Source organism: Dermacentor albipictus, chromosome 4, assembly GCF_038994185.2.
Source record: "Dermacentor albipictus isolate Rhodes 1998 colony chromosome 4, USDA_Dalb.pri_finalv2, whole genome shotgun sequence".
NCBI classification, from domain to species: Eukaryota; Metazoa; Arthropoda; class Arachnida; order Ixodida; family Ixodidae; genus Dermacentor; species Dermacentor albipictus.
In genome coordinates, this window is record NC_091824.1 from 36,428,877 (window position 1) to 36,448,712 (window position 19,836).

The 19,836-nt window shown below is 45.6% G+C and overlaps 1 protein-coding gene across 2 annotated transcripts in view; it reads left to right on the forward strand.

Annotated features, from left to right (window-relative positions):
• Positions 1-19,836, forward strand: part of LOC135919878 (cubilin-like) — a 230,672-nt gene that overhangs the window by 81,525 nt on the left and 129,311 nt on the right. For both annotated transcript variants that reach the window (XM_065453869.2, XM_065453871.2), the window contains exons 20-27: positions 555-711; positions 6,310-6,491; positions 8,159-8,327; positions 10,912-11,179; positions 13,655-13,785; positions 14,621-14,807; positions 15,891-16,051; positions 18,310-18,491. In XM_065453869.2, coding sequence (XP_065309941.2) covers positions 555-711; positions 6,310-6,491; positions 8,159-8,327; positions 10,912-11,179; positions 13,655-13,785; positions 14,621-14,807; positions 15,891-16,051; positions 18,310-18,491 — 1,437 coding nt within the window. The remainder of the gene's footprint in view (positions 1-554; positions 712-6,309; positions 6,492-8,158; positions 8,328-10,911; positions 11,180-13,654; positions 13,786-14,620; positions 14,808-15,890; positions 16,052-18,309; positions 18,492-19,836) is intronic.

A 19,836-nucleotide genomic window follows, 5' to 3' on the forward strand; every position in this document is an offset into this window, starting at 1 on the left:
TGCTGGTCGTCAATGTCTGCTGTATTTCGCATGTAAGAAGGTTACTAACAAGGAACAGCAAATGTGTTCAAACTGGTAAACTGCTCCTTTAAAACTTTGTTGCCATTTCGTTGGTGGAAGAGCGTTGACTATTAGAGGACAAAATTAAGACCAGAGTTCTATTTTCATCTTTCGCCTGTGCTCTCGTACCATTAATTTACGTGAAGCTCATAATTTCGTTCGCGTTTCCATGTATATCTGCCGTTTTGGCATACGAAAAATTCCTCAGAACATGGCAGCATCACCTTTTACGTGTTTTAAAATGTCAACCTAATATTTCTCATTGACGAACCCTTTACCACCCAGAGTTGGCAATGTCGAACTCTCAGACGTCACGAGAACCTGTTGCGGGAACAGTGAAGTTTTGTCGCGAAGCATGCTCAGTTTTTCAAATTTTCTAGTAGTTACTAGACTCCTGCTATTGTTTATGGTCACCCGTCTTGCCTTCCAGAGGCGTAATCCTTCATAGAGCTCTATAGTCTCTTAGCTATTCCTAACGCGCGTGGTCTCTTCAGATCTTCGACGGCAGCGACGACAGGTCACCGCTGCTTCGTCGTGCTTGCGGCGACGGCACGCCCCCTCCCGTGTTGTCAACGGGAAGCTCGCTCTTCCTCCGCTTCAAGACGGACGAGAACACACGGCTCCAGGGTTTCAGCGCCCTCTACGAGACAGGTGAGGTAACAGCCGAGTGGCCAGTCTGGCAGTCTATTCGTATACTGCTGGCAAAACTCGAGCAATCACCACGCGGCGTGCGGAATCGGCAACCAGTGTTGACATTATAGCGATTTCATCGCTAGATTTAACGACCTTTTCATCTGTTTAGCGACAGAGTATTCTCCTTAGTGATAAGCTTTTAGCGACGTGGCAGAACGATTCGCGACATCTTGGCGACTTCAAAGATAAAGTTCCGTTAGAAATTACTGTAGGGCGGGCTTTATTATTGAGAAGCTGAAAAAAGGCACGTGAACAATATGGCACCATGATGAAGCAACAACACTCATGGAGGCAATATGCTGCGTTTAATTGCACAGTAGCAAACAGGCTTCAAACTGAGCGGCCAAAACGCATGTTTCTCTTTTTTTTTTCAATCTGTAGGAAATCTAAAGAAGTGATGTTAACGCTGCGGTTGCTGCAGTTTCACGAAATACATTAGGTTGGTGAATCTTCGCAACCACAGCGATAAATATGAATCATCGATAGTTCATGCAATCAATTTAAATTTCATGGATAGGTTTAGAACGCACAATGTTAATATTAGGGCATATGAACTGTAGAAAAAAAGAAGACGTTGGAGCAGCATGGACTCGTTCAAACGAATGAGTGCACCGCCTCTGTTTCTCACGGCTTTAGGATTGATCAATACTGCACATTGCATTCAAGTTGATCAAAGGACGGCAACGTACTATTCGAACCATGTAACAATCAGTGTAATTATTATGACCTTTTTAACGGCAGCATATTCATGTCGAATAATTTATTTCTCCTTACACGAGCACTTAAGAGGAAGCTTTAGCTCGGGCGCAACTCCGACGCGGCCTATTCAAATACATGTAAAACGCAAAAATGTTTTTATGAGATAACCCCTGGACCGATTTTGATGAACTTTGTTGCATTTGAAAGAAAAAGTTAAATTCTAGTGATTGTTGGAAGCGGAATTTCGATTTAGGGTTTGAATGTTCTTAAAATGATTTTCAAATATTTCACCGTTTGAAAAAAATAGAAGCACGAAGTTTACAAATTCATAGATCTGCATAAAGAATTGATATCGCGGTTCCGTAAACGGCATCCATTAGATCATTCAAAGCGGACAAATTCAATATGTCATTTTACATCTTACGTGAATTTGTTACGTTGGTTACAATGGTTTTGCAAAAGTTGTATTTCCCTATGATTGAATTTTTTGATATTCATCTGTAATATATCAATTTTGTCCGCTTTGGATGTACTACTAGATGCGATACACATAATTTATTATCATTTTTAGTAGTTGAGTGACAGAGTAGTAAACATGATAGTTTCGTTTTTTTTGAAAATTTTCGATTTTCGCCAATTTTTAATAAAACATTGACCACCTAACTCGAAAATTCGAAATTAGCAGTCACTAGATTTTACGTTTTTCTTTTAAATGCAACAAACCTCGTCAAATTTGGTGCAGTGGTTGCCGAAAAAAACGAATTCTCCTTTTACATGTATTTATATAGGAGCACTCGAGCTAAAGCTTCTTCTTAAAGCGATATAGTTTGCAGACTTAGTGTAGACCTTGTGGGTCTTTCGCATGGGAGAGTCAGGTATGCTGTAATTTTTGGCAGCGTGCTCATTTCTTTCTTTCTAATATCTAAATATACGCGTGGGAGTTCATCTGTCATTGTGCCTAAATTTCGAAATGCATTAATAAATTGCATAAAGTCCTCTACACCATGCTAACAAATTCCCTGTTTATTCCTCAGCTGTATGAACACTACACGAACATGAGAAGCTTTGGTAGATGTATTACGCCATCTTAGCCTATATTATAACGTTTAAAGAGTGCCTACATTCTATCAAAACTACTCGGCAGTTTTAGCGACAGTGTTAGCAATATTGTGACATGAATATTACAAACATTTAGCCATTCAGTGCCTCAGTTTAGCGAACATGCTTCCAAAAAAAAATTGACAGTGCCAGACTTTACCATATGCCAAAGACGGTGAAAGCGAAAGCCTGCGCTCTCAAGAAACAGCCATTAAATATCTTAACATTCTCATTCGAATGTGTTGTCACTTATTAGTTGTTTTCTCCCACTAAGTGTCGTTGGTTTGGGTGCCTAAATAAACATACCTTAATTACCTGTGCCTTAATCAACTTCGCGCTGATTAACACCAAAGGTCGTGGTTTCGGGTGCCTGATTAACTCTATAATAATTAGCTGTGCCTTTTTTGTTATGATTAGCGGCAACGATGTGGCAGCGGTGTGGAAGAAGACGACGACGACACGCGCAAGCACAGCGCTCTGATTTTCTGTACCTAACAACGTGACCTTGAAACGTAGGGATCTAATGCTTTTGCCTTATTGTGGCAACACTGTGAGGGCAAGATATGTGCATGGAGACGTGGAATAGCACTTTGGCTAAAGCGTCACTTCGGGAAAAAGCAATGTATCGATTTCGTCAGGGGCGTGTCGCAAGCACGTTGTCAAGGGCTGGTGGTAGCATCTAATGAAAGTGTTTTCCTGTACCTGCGACACTTACAAAATAATGAGGAGCAATCGTGATCATGGTCATCCATTAAGGCGGCATAAAATACGCCACTACAAGGGGCCATCTCCATGACTGAACCGCTAACTGCTGAGGCCGTCACTTATCACGAGAACAAAGGGCATGCATTCGCTTGCGTTAAAGTTTATTTTTTAGCAAAATCTGAAGAGGGCACCAATATAAAAGTCTGGAAGCCATAACGGCTCGCGGACTCTCAAAACAGTGTCAGCATTGTGCTCAAGCATTTCACATATAAGTTGCCAATAAAACGACGTGAAAAGTATTGCAGCGTAAATTGTTCAAGTCTATGAAGTCAGGGATGGTGGTTCAAAATGTTCCAAAATGTTTAACAACTCAGTACCATCTGATTCTTCGGTGCATCACTCTTATATAAGAACACCCAATCAAATCATATCACTCTCATCTCGATCAACGTGCAAGGCCCACGGTGCGGGCTCGATCGCTAATAAGTGGCTATGGTGTTGGGCTGCTGAGCACTAGGTCGCGGGATCGAATCCCGGCCACGGCGGCCGCCTTTCGATGGGGGCGAAATGCGAAAACACCCGTGTTCTTAGATTTAGGCGCACGTTAAAGAACCCCAGGTGGTCAAAATTTCCGGAGTCCTCCACTACGGCGTGCCTCATAATCAGAAAGTGGTTTTGGCACGTAAAACCCCAAATATTATTATTATTAATATGGTACGGTGAAGATGATAAGACACGCAAAAATCGGTTGGCGTTTATCACTGCACATCTAAACCCTTATTTGTTCCTTTGCAGAAAGCCACCGAGCACGCTGTTTACAACGCTCTGCTTGAAAGCACAAGATTGTTAGCTCGATCCCAGGTCTGATAGCATAGGCGAAGTTTTTGCCCCATAATCACTAACACCGCCCGCCGAGCGCAGCTGAATGATGTCTTGAATGGTTTTCGTCACAAAAAGTCCTGCGTCCAGCCGCAACCTGGTTCTAAGCAGAAAAGCGAAAGGGAAGCTTAACCAGCCTAAATATGCAATACTATAGAGGAAGTGGGCTTACTTTGACGCATAACTTCAGTTTTTGCAAGCTGGGTTGACATGTTCGAAGCGTAAGAACGCTAAGTACGAGAACACAAGCACACACAAACACTGCGAAGCTTAAACGCTGCCATATCTGCGTGCACGTATTTTCTTCGTATCTGTGTTTTCACCATATTTAGTTCAGGATATACGCACTTTGTTCTGTGAAGTAGGGCGGGAAGGGAGATTAACTAAATAGTTTAGATAAGCTTATTTATTAATTAGGGGGTATTACGTGGCAAAATCATGATATGTTTATTAAGTAAGCCGCGATTAAGGACCGCAGTGGTGGTGAAACAGTAGTGCGTCTGCCTCCTATGCGCTGGGTAGTAGGTTCGAATCCTGGTGCCACGGGTAACTAAACGGCTTTTCTTTTCTTATGGGCAGAGATGTACCACGAGCTTACGCTTGGTTGTTTATCTGATTTATCATCTCTAAAGGGGGCCCTATAGAAAGTTGCTACTGTCTCTAGGCGTTTCTTGTCCCCATCAAAGCTTTGGTGAAAAAATCGAGCTCCTGTGGGAGGCATACGAACACTGGTGCTCGATACCTACCGGTAAAATAGGGACAAGCGCTCCCCGGCCAGGTGTTCGGCTACTCTATTGGAGTTTCGGACGCTTGAAAGCACACCCACCTATTGGGAAGTTGGGGGCATGGAACAACCACACTTCTTTTATTATTCTGACCTTCTGGGGTTGTTCAACGTCTACTCAATGCATGGTACACGGGAGTCTTTACATCTCTTTCGCCCGCCCCTCCCTCCCCCCCTATCTAAATGCATCAACCGTGGTCGGGATTTGATTCGCTGTCGTCAAGCTTCACCAAAGTTTTACTGGTGGTCTAAATTGTTTTTTTTTTGTCTTTTGGCATTTTCTTTTCTTGGTACTAAAAGAAAATGTTGCTTGAAAACTGGCGACTAACTTAGCCAACATTTGCATTGTCATTGTATAGGTTGAGTAATGAGGCAAAGAGCCTTTTTTTTCGCTAGCAGCACGGGGGATGTTTAGTGCAGTCCGTTTTCTTTGCGTTCTTTCTACAAAGCGTAGTTTTCAGAAGTAACATCCGCCTTCCTTGGTGTCGTCACAGTCAGAGGGCTCGAGCCTTGTCTCCTCCTTCCGCTGTCGAGCCGCTGTGTTAGAAATTGCAGTAAAGTCCAAGAACTTCTGCACTATTTTGAAGTCCTAAACTGCGGGCGTCACGCAAGTGCCTCTCGATGCTTGAAAGGCCTCCAAATCACCTCCGACATCTTGAACACATTTTAGGTAAACGGGCGCATAGTATATACAGTGCCGTGACGACCGGTTATCTTTTGCGAACACGGCAGCACTACGTTCCGCCGGAGTACCAGTAGCTGAAAAAAAAAGGACGAGCCAAAGTAGGCTTCTCTCCGGAGTTTTTCCGGTGCTTTCTTCATGCCCGTGTCGCCAACAGAGTCATGCACGTGAAGTCACTAGGGTAAAAGCCGTCGAGTAATGCATCTACGAAAGGCATAAGTTTTCCAATCCGTCAGTTAGCACGCCTTTTCTGTGCCCGCTCTTCTTCTCGCTTACCTGTCTTGTGCAATCAACTGATTTATTTTCGCGTGGCATGTATTGCGATGCGTATGTGTCGGCGACAGCGTGTATCGGGAATGCGTGAAAGTTGACTTTAACAAACACGGAGAAGAAGAGCAAGAAGGGATCGCCAACCTGACGCCTGGTTAGTCACGCACTGCCTCCGTCTCTCCCGAAGAAGTGCAGTCTCAATCATACTTGTACACCGTGGTCCAGTTGTCGCGGCCGCCAACTCGACCATCCTCTATTTTTTTTCCGGAAGATGGCGGCCAAATCAGCCGATTGACTGCTCTAGACAAGTGTCACTGAGATTGCATGCGTAAAGGAGGCAGGGACGTTCGTGTAAAGTCTATTGGCTCGCTTAATTTCGCGGTCCGCCTTCTCTTGACAAAGTGTCATCCTGTCCTGTCTTGTCGGGCGTCGGTTGCAGTGTGCGGTGGTCGGTGGACGGGCCTGCAGGGCGAGCTCACGTCTCCGCGCTACCCGTCGGTGTATCCACGCAACCGGCACTGCAACTACACCATTCAAGTGCCACCGGGCAATGTCATCAAGCTGGCGGTCCAGGTCTTCGACGTCGAAAATGATGATAACTGCAACTACGACTACCTCGAGGTTGGTGCAGACGCTACGGCACAGAATAGTTTACTGCTTAAACGTGGTGAAAACGTTGAGAAATGCCTTTGCTTTAGTAGCGCAACGCGCGTTTTCAAACGTTCAGTCAACTATAAATGCTGGCTGTGCTCCGCTTCTCAAGCTGATACTGCTGCCATTAAGCCACCTGAATTTCCGCGTACACTGAGTTTTCTATTGTCTGACCTTAACAGACAGGTTGACGATACTTCATGCTTAAATGCGATAGCTATTAGAGATGCCGCCTGTATCGTGTTTGGACGTATTCACTGTGATTGTGTGATGCGGAACCACCTTTATCACCCTTAAATTTCTTACCGTCTTACCGGCGGCATCCTGCGGCGCTTTGTGCCACCACAGTACATATGAAACGTTCCTGGGCTGCACAAGTTTTCTCGTAGAAGAAAAATCGTAAAACGATTGTACGTTAGTGAATATGTCGCTATCGAACGCTTTACGTCAGCAGATCAAAAGTCATTGTAACTTCATGTGCTTTCTCTATACACGATGCGTAAAAAAAATGTTGCTACCAGCATTATTGCCGGTAAAACTCCACAGCGGTACTCGCGCCATCGTGCAGAGGCTTCTTATTGACTTTCTTGTAATTAGATAGCGACTCGCTAGTTCGTCGACAAGCAGAGCAGCGACTCCCATCAATTACAAAAGTGACAGGCGAAAATCGCTGACAATGAGCGTATAAAGAGCTTTCGTGTTGAAGCGTTAGACCAACGCCCATAAATTGTTTCGGAATAAGAATAGCATACTTTGAGCAAGGAAGACAAACATTTTGAAGTACTAACAGACGTTTCGTCCGAGCAAAACAAGGTTGGTCGGAGTTAAGAAATTTGGAGGCAAACATTTTTGCTCATGCGCATTGTCTGGAACATTATATACATCCATAATATGAAACTCGCTAATGTATCGAAGTATCTATCGTACCGAATGCAATAATTGCGGTAGTATCTTGCATCTGTTTCTGGAATACTTGTTGGCCGAGTATCATGTATCTTATCATGACGCAATTGCAAATTATCTTTGCCCAGCGCTAACTGCACCTTTCATGATGTAAAACGCGACACAGTAGGTCTAAAAATATTGGGAAACTTTATTGCACGTACTGACTGGTGACGCCTGGTACTTACAGGGTGAGTCATCACCAGTCCTCACCACGCCTTCCCTCGTCAACCAACTTCTTGCACTCGGCAGTTTCCGACCCTACCTGGGAGTTGACGCTGGGCAGCGAAAATTCCCGCTATTGCACGTTCGAGTATAAGTATGAGTATGAGCGGTATGAGCGTGGTATTGAGTTTGTTAGGTCGTGCCATGGCCCAAGAGGCCTGGTAAAGTACGGCCGGTCTGTCACATTCGGGCCGAGTGTATGGATACAGCGCCCGATATAGCGTGCGATGTGTGAGTGTGTGAGTGTGTGACTCCACCGCACACCGCCTCATCACGCAAGAGTGATGTTTGGGATGACGTTAATTTCCTTCTTTCAAGTCTGAAGTGTTGTAGGTTGACGTGACTGTTTTGACGAATGGTTGTACAGACTGTCCACTTCCCGATCGCCTCGTCGACAGGCTCAGTGGATGTGCGCTCAAACTATTTCCTCTGATAAGGGTAAACGTAACGTTTCAACACTTATCTTACAGATCAAAGAACTTGCCCGAAACGGGTCAACCTCTCGCATCGGTCGCTACTGTGGCTCTTCCCCGCCGCCGGTGATCACATCAACGTATAACCAGCTGCAGTTGGTGTTCCATACTGACCACTCCAACGAACACCACGGCTTCCTGGCGAACTACACTGCGGTTGATATCGGTAAGTCGTCGCGGCCTACATCGCGGACTTGTCTGCTAGCACAAGGGTCTAACTACCTGTTGTTGGGAACGGAATTTACAGCGAAGCTGTTAGCCGCTCGTTGGCCGGCATTTTTCGTGCCTGCGTCCGTGGGCAAAAATGTGGGCCGATCCCAGAAGTAGAGTGCAGTACCGGACCGACCCGCGACGGAGGTGAAGCGGGCTTCAAGCACTCGGCAAAGTGAAGAGAAAAGTGCATACATTCTTTGGAGTCTCAAACAAAAAAAAAAAACACTAGGGAAGCATCCGGACTAAATATTTGATGACCATCCCGCGAGAAATCCATAAGGGCGTTCTATGCCGCGTCTCGAGGCATGAGACCGTGGCGTAATAGTTTCAATATCGGTCTCGTGTAATAGAGCTTCTCTGTTCGTAGCCTGCCGTAGAACATTTAAAATAATGTTGATTTAATTATTACACAGTACTTTGCTGAAAATGACGAGCTTACAAAGTCACGGAGCCCTCTGAAGCCGGAAGGACGAAGTCTGGGCAAATCCATCTACTTCCCATAATTCCTATGTTGGCTGAACCACCCCGACTGCAGCTCTGCAGACACTACCACTGCAGAACTGCTGTGGGTTGGCCCCGCAAAGTTAGGGCTCCCGAGGAACAACATTGACCTTAAACAATTATCACTACCATAGCTCTAACGTAATAAAATATTCCATAAACCCATCAGCAACTGCAGTAGTTTTGCAACAGCTTCGCTGGACATCCACTTTCGCAGGGCCAGGATGGCGAGTCAGTTTTTTTTTTCTATTTAGGGTATCAGTTAAAAAAAGATGGCCGGGAATTTGTAAATTCCAAAGATGGACCATTAGGTACAATTTAGAACTCTGAAACCTAGCAGAAAAAACAATCTCAGAAATATGACAAGTGCATCTATCTGAAGCGACAAAATTGATGTGGAGTAAAGAATTTTTGATGAGGACGTTCGTGAAACTTCAGCAAACAATTCAGTGATTTCAAGCAAGCTTCAGACTAAAATGTAGTACACGTCCGCTTTAAACGTACAGTATAACAAATATCACATAATGAATAAATTTCATTACGTCGTATTTGCATAAAGTAATGCATACAGTGGTAAGTCTATTGCTTACTTATCTTTTATCTAACATGCCTCTGTTAACTAAAACAATTTGCGACTCTGAAATTAAAATTCTGGCCCTTATTCAGAAAGTGTTACTACCCTATACTTGTTCATAAGAGCAAATTTGAGCCAGTATAATGCTGGACGTATCATAAGTGAAGGCCGTTGTCCAATGGCACGAGACAATTACAAATGAAAAGACCCGCTTTGGTTGCTTAGTGGCTGTGATGGGGGCTCTGCTAAGCCCGAAATCGCGGAGTCGAATCCCGGCCTCGGCGGCAACATTTCGGCGGGGCCGAAATGCGAAAACCTCCGTGTACTTCCATTCAGGTGCACGATAAAGAACTGCAGGAGGTCCACATTTCCTGAATCCCCCACTATGGCGTTCCTCATAATCAGATCGTGACTTTGGCACGTAAAACCCCATTATTTAAATTAAGTGAAAAGCTCTGTGAAATCGGCCCCTGCTTCCAACACTCAGCCTAACTTAGTTGCGTCCCTGAAATGCATAAGTCGTTCGTACAGGTTAAGCGGATGGACAAGTGCGAGCGTGCCTGTTTCCTAGATAGCCGAATATCAAAATCAAAGTTGGCCCCTCAAGCTGAACTTTCCTCTTAAATACTGAAAAGCAGTTTCTTCCACGTGGAGATTTTGACAGCACCGTAGTGTTTAGAGAATGAGGCCATCATGAAGACCATTGCGGCCTGTCAATCCAGCACAGTTGCAAAGCTATACGCCGAATCACATATGCAACCGTGAGGACTACAAACTGCCATGCATGCACCAAAATGGTCGCAGCAGCTTGCCCGATTAACAGAGCCCCCCCCCCTTTTTTTTTAAATGTATTTCTTTTATTTCCAAAGACATCCTTGGAACGCTTCTTTAGAGATTAAAGGCTGTTACCTGCTCCTTGAGAGGCCTCCTTGAGAAGGCAGAAACCAGAGAAATGACGCCGCTTGATACCGTTGCAAAGCACACACTACTTCTGTCTACGCCTTGAACATTATGATATTTTTGCGTAAGAAGCATCGCACAGCTAAGCAGAAAATAAATGCTACGCGCAGAAATTGTAGGTCATGAAGCGAATAATCAGCTTAGAATTTTTTTGCAAGTGTCACAAGAATAAAATCCAAACTGCAAACGTGCATTTCATGCAATGACAAAATTGAAGAGAAATAAGATTCAATCAAATTTAATTGTTTAGGCAGCAACGGTAAAACGCAACTGAAAACCTTCAACAAAGGCTTACCACGCTGTGAAAGCATATACATTAACAATGATTCAATGGAATAATGAAGCCTTAATGTATATTTGTTCTAGAAAAGGCTACACAATAATTGCTCAGCATTTTTAAATGCATCAACATACTTACACAGACATTATACGCCTGACCTAGCCCATGGGCCTTCTGGGCTTAAGGCGATGTGCCGCGCTTACTCGGTCATCGACTCCGTAGGATGCGGTGGCGTGCTCACCGAGTCCGGCACCCTGGCGAGCCCCGCAACTCGGGCGGCGGCCAGCGACCACGGCGACGGCGGGGACGACGGCCCAGGAGGGGGCAGTGCCGAGGCCTACCGGCACAACATGATGTGCCGCTGGATCCTCCGCGCCCCGCCCGGACACACGGTGCGCCTCAGTTTCACGCACTTTGTGCTCGAGGACTCCTCAAACTGCTCGTACGACTACGTCGAGATACACGACACCTCGGACCAGATGATCGGAAGGTACGTGCAGAAGGGGCCGGCAGCCCAGTTATCGTGTGACTGATTTGTAATGTTTGAGCCTTTAGAGCTGAGGCGCGTTGCGTCAGTCGTAAAAGGAAGTGGTTTTAAAGCATAGAAGGGGTGTGTCGGGGGGGGGGGGGGGAATGGTCGTCACAACCTACGGAGCCTATGTATACCCGAGCCTTTGCCTATCGAATTAGAAATATAAACTCATATTACAATGAATTTAAATAGGTTCCCAGCACGTAGCAAGACAACATTCAACACTTCTTCATAGTCATTATGAGCAGCATAATCCTATCGTCATCATAAGCCCATTTTTATGTCCACTGAGAGACGATGGCCTCTTCCAGAGATTTCCAGTTACCCCAGTCTTGCGATAGCTGATTCAAACTTTTCTCATTTCATCACCCCACCTTATTTTCTACCATCCTCGACTGCGCTTCCCTTCCCTTGAGACCCATTCTCCAACTGCAGTGGTTCACCGGTGGCCTGCTCTACGTATTACACGGCCTGCCCACCTCAACTTTTTTTCCTCATAGAAACCACTAGAACAACGGCTATCCCCGTTTGCTCTCTGATCCGCACCGCTCTCTTCCTGTTTCTTAAACTTACGCCCAGCATTCTTCGTTCCATCGCTCCTCGCGCGGTTTCTAACTTGTTCTCGTGCTTCGTTGTTAACCGCCAAGTTTTTCCCCATGTGCTAGCGCCGGTACAAGGCAATGATTGTGCACGTTTCTTTCAACGACAGTTGTAAGCTCTCATTGAGGATTTGGTAATGCTTGCCATATGCACTCCAAATAATTTTTTATTCTTCTGCCATTTTTCTTCTCAGATCAGGATCCCCTCTGAGTAATTGACCCAGATAACCATACTTCTGTACAGGCTCTAGAGGCTGACTGGCGATCCTGAAACCTTGTTTCCCAGCCAGACTATGGAACATTATCTTTGTCCTCTGCTTGTTTATATTCATCCCTGCTCCTACACTTCATATGATATGATAAATAAGTTCTGCGAAAGCCCTCGATGTGGAGGAAGCCTCACAAAAGAGTTATATTTCTATGGTACCCGCATGGATTTCCTTTATAGCTTCCGGCTAAACACCGGTGGATGGCAATTTCTCTTTCACTTCATTTAATGCATCACCTTCTACTTATATGAGAAAAATAAGGCATTCTAGTGGACCGTTATAACGACATTGGCAAACTTCAAATGACTTCAACAACTTCAAGGTATACACGCGCATTGCGAAATTGAGGCGTCCTAGTCAAATCCTTCGGTATAAGCAACTACAGAAAGACTACTTTGTTATTAGTAATGCTTACGAAGATCGTAAAATAACAGTAATAATTGATTACGATGTTCATGATACAGATGAGGTAGAAGTCAAAGAGACGTTTGCTTACATACATTAATTTTCCGCTAACCATGGCTGCTACTACAGCCAGTTTACCATCAACTCCAACTAGCATTTGCAAGGAACTCACGGCAACTACCATCGGCTACATGTTACATTTTCTCATTCACAGTGGCGCGCATTTTTGTCGGTTCACCGCAGCTAGCACCGGATCACGCTCTCCTCTGCTATCTGTAAAATAATATGACCACGGGACAAGGAATCACTTGGGGAATCTGTCGTTTCGACATGACTTTCTCTACTCAGTTGACGTCGTCTTGAAATTCAGACTTCCGCATAAGCTACCCCGTCACCTCGATAAATGTATCATCGACTTTGTCTAACACCGCATTCACTAATATGTACCTGTACCACATTTTACTCACCACAGACCCGTATTGTGGTAACTGTGGTGCATTAGAAACTGCGGAACACAACTTATAATTTTCAGGTTGCAGAGACGCGAGAACGTATCACTTCGGTAGAATTTGCTGTGCTTTCGAACGACCGATAGATCTAGAGGAGACACTAGGTCTTAGAGGCCATTTCGTTCAAAGCAACTTTCAAGCTTTCAAATGTCTTTTCATGGGCCTGGAATAAATGCACTTAATAAGATTTCACCCATTTACACCAACACCATCACCACATGTCTCACCTGCACCCAGCCTGATCATATATTTTCTTGCATCCTTTTTGCCCTTTCCGGCACTTCTCTTCCTGAGCCTTTTCAGTACCCTTCATGCTACCCTGTGCAGGGTAGCACGAAGGCGCCTACATTCACTTGCAGAATTATGCGCATTTTATTAAAGAGGTTTCTCTCTCTGTCTTCACTGCTTTCTCGGCGTAAGAACATTGCCGTTTTACTTCGCAACTTGGGGTTATTAAGGAACACTACTAAAGGGGAGGGGGGGGGGGGGGAGGGGGCATGTATGAGTGCACGAGAATGTCACTCTTTCGGAGGCTGTGAGTATGGTTTGCTGAATGTGCGCTGAACTGTTGACTTTGACTCTGCAATTCTGCTTAGAAACGTTGCGCTGTTGCGGAGAACGAAACGCGCTGAGAACCCATAAACTGTGCAGGTACTGTGGACTTAACACTCCACCGACACTGACGTCATCTGGTCGGCAGCTGCAAGTGATCTTCCGCACCGACGACAGCGTCACTCGAGAGGGCTTCCTCGCGCACTACATTTTCCTCAACAAGAGGACGGGTTCGTGCTCTTCTTTCACCATTGAGTATTTCCCACGCGAGTGGTACTCGCGTGCCAACTTATTTGATTTAGGGACAATGTCTTCTATATGTTTAGTTTAAATTGTGGCAAGGAGCGCAGTCTAAACGCAAACAGTATTAGAAAGTGATCAAATCAGAATATTTTTTTTGAACAGAACAAGCAACACAATCAAAGTAAGGTAAAAGTGAGCAGAATTAAAGCACTATTAGCGCGTAATCTACAAAAAAAAACGCAGGCAAAATAAAACAGCAAAATAAATTCGTCAGAGAACCAACATTTTACACGGTTAACAATGCTTATCTAAAATAACATGATTTTCGTGCCATGCTTATGCTCCATTACAGTTCATTTCTCTTTGAAATCGTTAGTATAAATTGCAAGTTTTTAATTCCTTTTTTTACTGGCGACGAAAAGTGGAATTTCACGCGCGTGACGATTCCGAGATGGCATGGCGACAACAAAGGACGTCGATCAGATAGACGCCACTCTGTCATGTAAATTATCCAGAAAATGATTAAATTTTCTGCGCGCGGTTAAGGTTTCGAATTCGGTGATTTTTCCGGCGTTAGGAGAATTTCAGTGTCTGACAGTATACTTCTAGGCAAGGCTCACGAGGGTGAGCCTTCACTTTCCCAAAGGAACCAGTTATTCTCATAGGTCTCAGAAAAGGAACACGAGGACGCAACGTGCATTCGTTCTTTAGAGTTTCAACGTGTTTCCAGAAACCAGGCACCCAGCGTTGCAGTGAAAACTCAGTAACTCTTCAAAGCACCGCAGTAGGGACATCCTCAGAGTCTGGCCTCTTTCTTCGCAGCCTGCGGCGGCGAGTTCTACCTGTCCCAGGGCGTTGTCAGGTCCCCGCTCTACCCGCGTACTTACCTGAGCGATCGAGATTGCTCCTGGGTGCTGCACGTTCCCGATGGCCGCCAGATAAGGCTTAACTTCACGCACTTCGACATCGCCAGTGAGCCTTCCTGTCGGCCCAGCTACCTCGAGATCCTGTGAGTATGGCTACGGAACGTCGGGCACGCTGGGACCTACTAGAAAGGAAATTAGTGCTGGCAAAGTGGACGTCGGGCAGCCCCAATAAATAGAGCATGAGCCTACATACCACTACAATTACCAATTGAGCTGGCACATCTCACGCACACTCACACATTAGTGTTTCTGGCAGCACGTAAAAAAAGCAGTGTTCTACTACTTGTTAACAACAGCTTCCTTTACTATATCAACTCATCGCCAGATTGTGGCTCTTTTGGCTATGCTCAGCTAGAAGCCACACACTTTTGTCCAGCCGTAGCGGCCGAATTTCGACGGGGCCAAATGCAAAAACGATCGAGTATGCTTAGGCTTGATGCACGTTAAAGATCTCAGATGGTGAAAATTAATCTGGTGACCTACGTTATATGGCACGCTTCATAATCCAGTTGTGATTTCGGCAGGTGATATTTCAGAATTTATCCTACTTAGACTGTGGCTCTTCGCTGTTTTATTTTCGTCAATTTGTAGTACTGTTTTAAGCCTTTTACTGTTTAGGACTCGTTATAATTGATCGCGATGTTCTTTGTAATTGCTGAAGAACACTTGTGAAGAATGACATTGAAAGTGCTGCAAAGGACGTCGTTCTGGAGCTCGGACCCCAAATTTGGTACGAGTTTCTATGTCAAGGAGCAGGCAGTCATGGAGCCAACCATGATCTCCTTTTGCAGCTGAGAAGCATGTTAAAAAACGCATACTCAATATACGGTTCCTCACTCATTTGACGCTTCTTATTTCTGATTTAGTTTTCAGTTTCTCTACTTCTGTTTTTCTCTGCTTCTAACAGCAAAAAGTAAAAAAAAGCGTTACACAATCAACTAGGTGTGAAACATAAACGGAATGTCCTAACTGATGTCCGCCTCTCAGTATGGTATGGTATGAAGAACTTTATTTAGGTCCTGAGGGATCAGTGTAACGAATGATTATATTGTGTGTTTAGTGCCTTAGTGTTGAGGGAGGTCCCCCTATGCTCACACATATACCTCTTGCTTCGTTCTTTATAAGCAGTTTACCTTTTGTTCTTTTGTTCTCCTTTCCCTCACAAGAAACGGCGGCATGGCGACGTCACCGCTGGCGGGCCGCTTCTGCCAACGCAGCGCCCCTGCGAATTTCGTCTCTGACACCAACACTCTCCGGCTGCACTTCGTGAGCGGCAGCAACCAGGCTTCCACCGGATTCGAAGTGTACTACGACAGCGCCCTGACAGGTAAAACAGCTGCCCACGGGATGTGACATAATATGTGTGCCTGACTTCAAGTCTAAGTTAGCTTCCTTTCTGTGCAGTTTAACACGAACACGCTTTCACAAAGTGCCATGCGGTTTTCGTCAATGCCACGTACACTAAGACGCTATTCGGAAAGATTTTCCTCGGAAGCCCGTGTAGGTGCCTGTATCACTTATATCTCTCAAGTCTTCTTTTCGCCTATTGTGCTCCTGAATCGGTTTCATGATCTTCGTTTCTCATGACCAGAGTGGTCATGCTCCCTACCATAGTGGAGTGCGCCTGAAACGTTTCGTACCACTTCGGCAGTTCGACGAACAGGCGACGCCACCTTACGGTCCCTAGAATAGCGGGGCCGCCGGCACCATGCTACACGTGGTCGCTAAATCATCTCGTCAGCGCAATACCGGTGCCGCGAAGGATGCGCTAGTGTTTCCTAAAAAATCCCGGCTGCGTACAGTAGCATTCGGTTAACGGCTGGTAACATTTGGACAAAAATGGCCTTATTCTCTATGCCTGCGCTAGCAACCGCCATCGTCAAATTATGCCTACGTCAAGTTAGCAAACAGTTCGCTGACGGCCGTTCTGGCACAAGAAGGGAGACTTTCCGGAGATTTTATTGTCACGTTGCAACGACACCACAACCCTATCTCCACGCCAACGCGGTTGACTTGCTGACGGGCTCGATCTTCTCTGTTGAACCACTTCGCCTTTGCACGAGACCAGAATTCCGCCGACGCTTGGCTACCCAGCTTTGAAAACCATGGTTAGGTTGCGAAATATTTTGCTTTCCGCATAGGAATGGCTGACGACGCTGCTTGTGATGGCTTTAGTCGCAATGATACCCTCGAATACGTCTTATGTGGCTGCCGTCGATACAACATAGACGGAAATCGCCCCTGACTCCAATATAATTTGTTCTGAAAATGACAGGTCATTTTCAGAACAATTTTCAGAATATTGGGCCTCTGATGCCGTCGCAGCAGAGCGCTATGAATGCATCATTGCAACCCTTAAGAACAACAAACCTGCACAAGCGACTTCAACACTGCCAACTTTATCTGTTATTCTGTGGTGTGATTGGCTATGATCGCGGCAAGTGCTCTGTCTCTCTCTTTTCCTTCTTATCTTTCTAGCTTCACTTAATACCGCAACTCCTCATCGTAACAGAATAAAGAGTATTGTCTTCTTACAGACAGCAAAGTAGGCTGCATTGCTGCGCACTTCCATGCAACACATTAAACCTATGAGGAGAATACGGAAAGTGCAAGCCATGATGAACGGAACTTCCGCGTTACAAGCGAATATTTCCAATTAGCGCATGATGACCGTGTTTGACGTGACCAGAGACAACAATTGATTGATCTCGGCTATGGCCTAGCTGTTTGCCGTATTCGATGGTGCTAAAGAAAGAATCTCATGGGCGCGAGTTGAATGGCAAGAGGCAGGGATGCATGAGCTATATCAATGAGTACCACTGACTGCAGAAACAGTCATGTGCTTATTCCCATAGCGCTAGTGTAGAACGAGCCAGGTTCCTTACCACTGTCGTTGAAAGAAAGCGTGAATAATCATTGCACTGTACCGGTGCTAACATAAGGCGCCGACATTTGGAGGTTAACAACGAAGGTTGAGAACAAGTTAAAAGCCGCGCAAAATGAAATGGAAAATGTTGTGCGTACCGTTAAGAAATGACAAGAAAGCGGTGTGGATCAAAGAGAAAACGCGAGTAGCCGAAATTACAGTTGACATCAAGAAAAAAAAAATGAAGCTGGGCAAGCCATGTAATTTCTGGAGCAGATAAGCGGTGGACCATTGCAGTTACAGAATGGGTGCTAAGGAAAGGGAAGCGCAGTCGAGGTTGGCAGCAAATTAGGTTGGATGAGGACATTAGGAAATTTGCAGGTGCAAGGTGAAACCAGCTAGCGCAAGGCAGGGGTCATGCAGATTGCTGGAAGAAGCCTTCGTTCTGCAGTGGACATAAAAATAGTCTTCTGATAATGATGATGATGACGACGATGATATTGATGACATATGGTTTCAGTCTTTTGCTGTTTACTAAAGGCACATGTTCACGATCTCTCTTCACGGGGGAGCTTCTGGCGTCGCATAGCCCGCTTCGGCAAGCTATGCTTGAGCTGTGTCTCGGCATTGAGCCTCCCGGTGTTAGTGTGTATTCTTCAGTTCTTGGAAGGCGCAGTACCCAACCAGTCGAACACCTCCTCGGTAATGTCACTGCGCAGGCTGCGGCGGGACCACAGGCGGTGCCTCTGGAAGCATCATCTCGCCCAACTACCCGCAGCCGTACGGTCACCTCGCAGAGTGCCGCTGGAACATCCGAGTCAACGAGGGTTCACGTATCTCTCTAGCCGTCGTCGACATGGACATCGAGAGGCACATCAGCTGCCGGTACGACGCACTTGAGGTAGGTTACTTCTTTGTCCCCACGCCTATGCGTCGTCATCGGCTGGATTAAGCAAGCTTTATGAATGTTGTCGCCCGTTCCATAGCGGAACAAGGCTCTCTAATCAGATTTCCGCGTGACGCAAATAATACAGAGCTCTCTCGAGTATACTTGGCGCCACTTAATTACCTGGAGAAGTACAATCATGCTCTATATATAAGGGACGCATAGGGCAGCGCGACGGAGTTTCAAAGTCGTGAGGCTCATCGCCATGTGTGAGTGGATAATTCATTTCTTCGCATTTTGATTTCCTTTTTATTCATCTTTCCTCTCCACAGCCCTCCCTTTTTGTCGATGCAGGGCGGCCGACCGGACATTTTCTTAGAGTTGACCTCCTTGCGTGCCATATACGGTTCCTTCCTTGATCTTTTTTTTTTCTATTCTTGAACGCCGTACAATGAGAACTATGCATCATTTCTATACCAGGAAACTGCTCACACAACCCAATGATTCACTCACTCCTACAGGCATGCGACAGCTGTCAAAGAAGGAATGTCAGAAAAGTTAACCAGACGCATACTTTGTTGGTCACAACACATGCTGGATGCGTCGGTTGAGTCCAAATAGTGTTCCTGTGCATGGTTCCCGCTAAAGCAGAGCTGCGCGTGCGCTTTTCCTCACCGTTCGCGCCCCTAGCTATTCGCAAAACGCGGTCAGATGCTTTGGAAGCTTTCTTGCTTACAGTAAAGGTAACTTCACGATCCCGCTGTCGCCCTTCACGTTGCAGTTTCCTCCAGTTTGCAACATCCCTTACGTCACTGTGAAATCATGAGGTCTGCATCACGATAAACAACATCATCCAAACTGATTCCCCATTACCAGCGAGTATTTTATTTTCTCCAAACCTTAACACTAAGCAAGCTTAAAATGGTAATTTCAGCCTACCAAAATGTAGCAACCTGTACGGTGAACAGTTAGTTCAGTTTGCCGGCGCTCAATTTTCGAATGAGCTGCCAATAGAAGTAAAAACAGCTGGACACTTAAACCAAGTTGTATAATTGTATTACTTGTCTAACAAAACATAATGCTGACATTTCTTATTACTGTTAAATGTCTGTTCATTATTTCAAAGCGAGAGCCTTGCTAACCTAGTCGAGCCGAGTTTCGCCGTGGCCAGCAGTTTCACCTTCATTTGACCGCAGCGGCGCCGTAGCCATGGCAACCTGTCACGTGGCTTGCCGCGCGCCTGGGCCGCGCTCGCCTAATCACTGCGAGCTCGGCCATGAACGAGAGTGAGGGCGGGCAGTCTTCTCTGAGCGTCGCGCGGGAGCGGGAGTCTGTGAGCCGTCGTCGCCAAGCGGCGCCT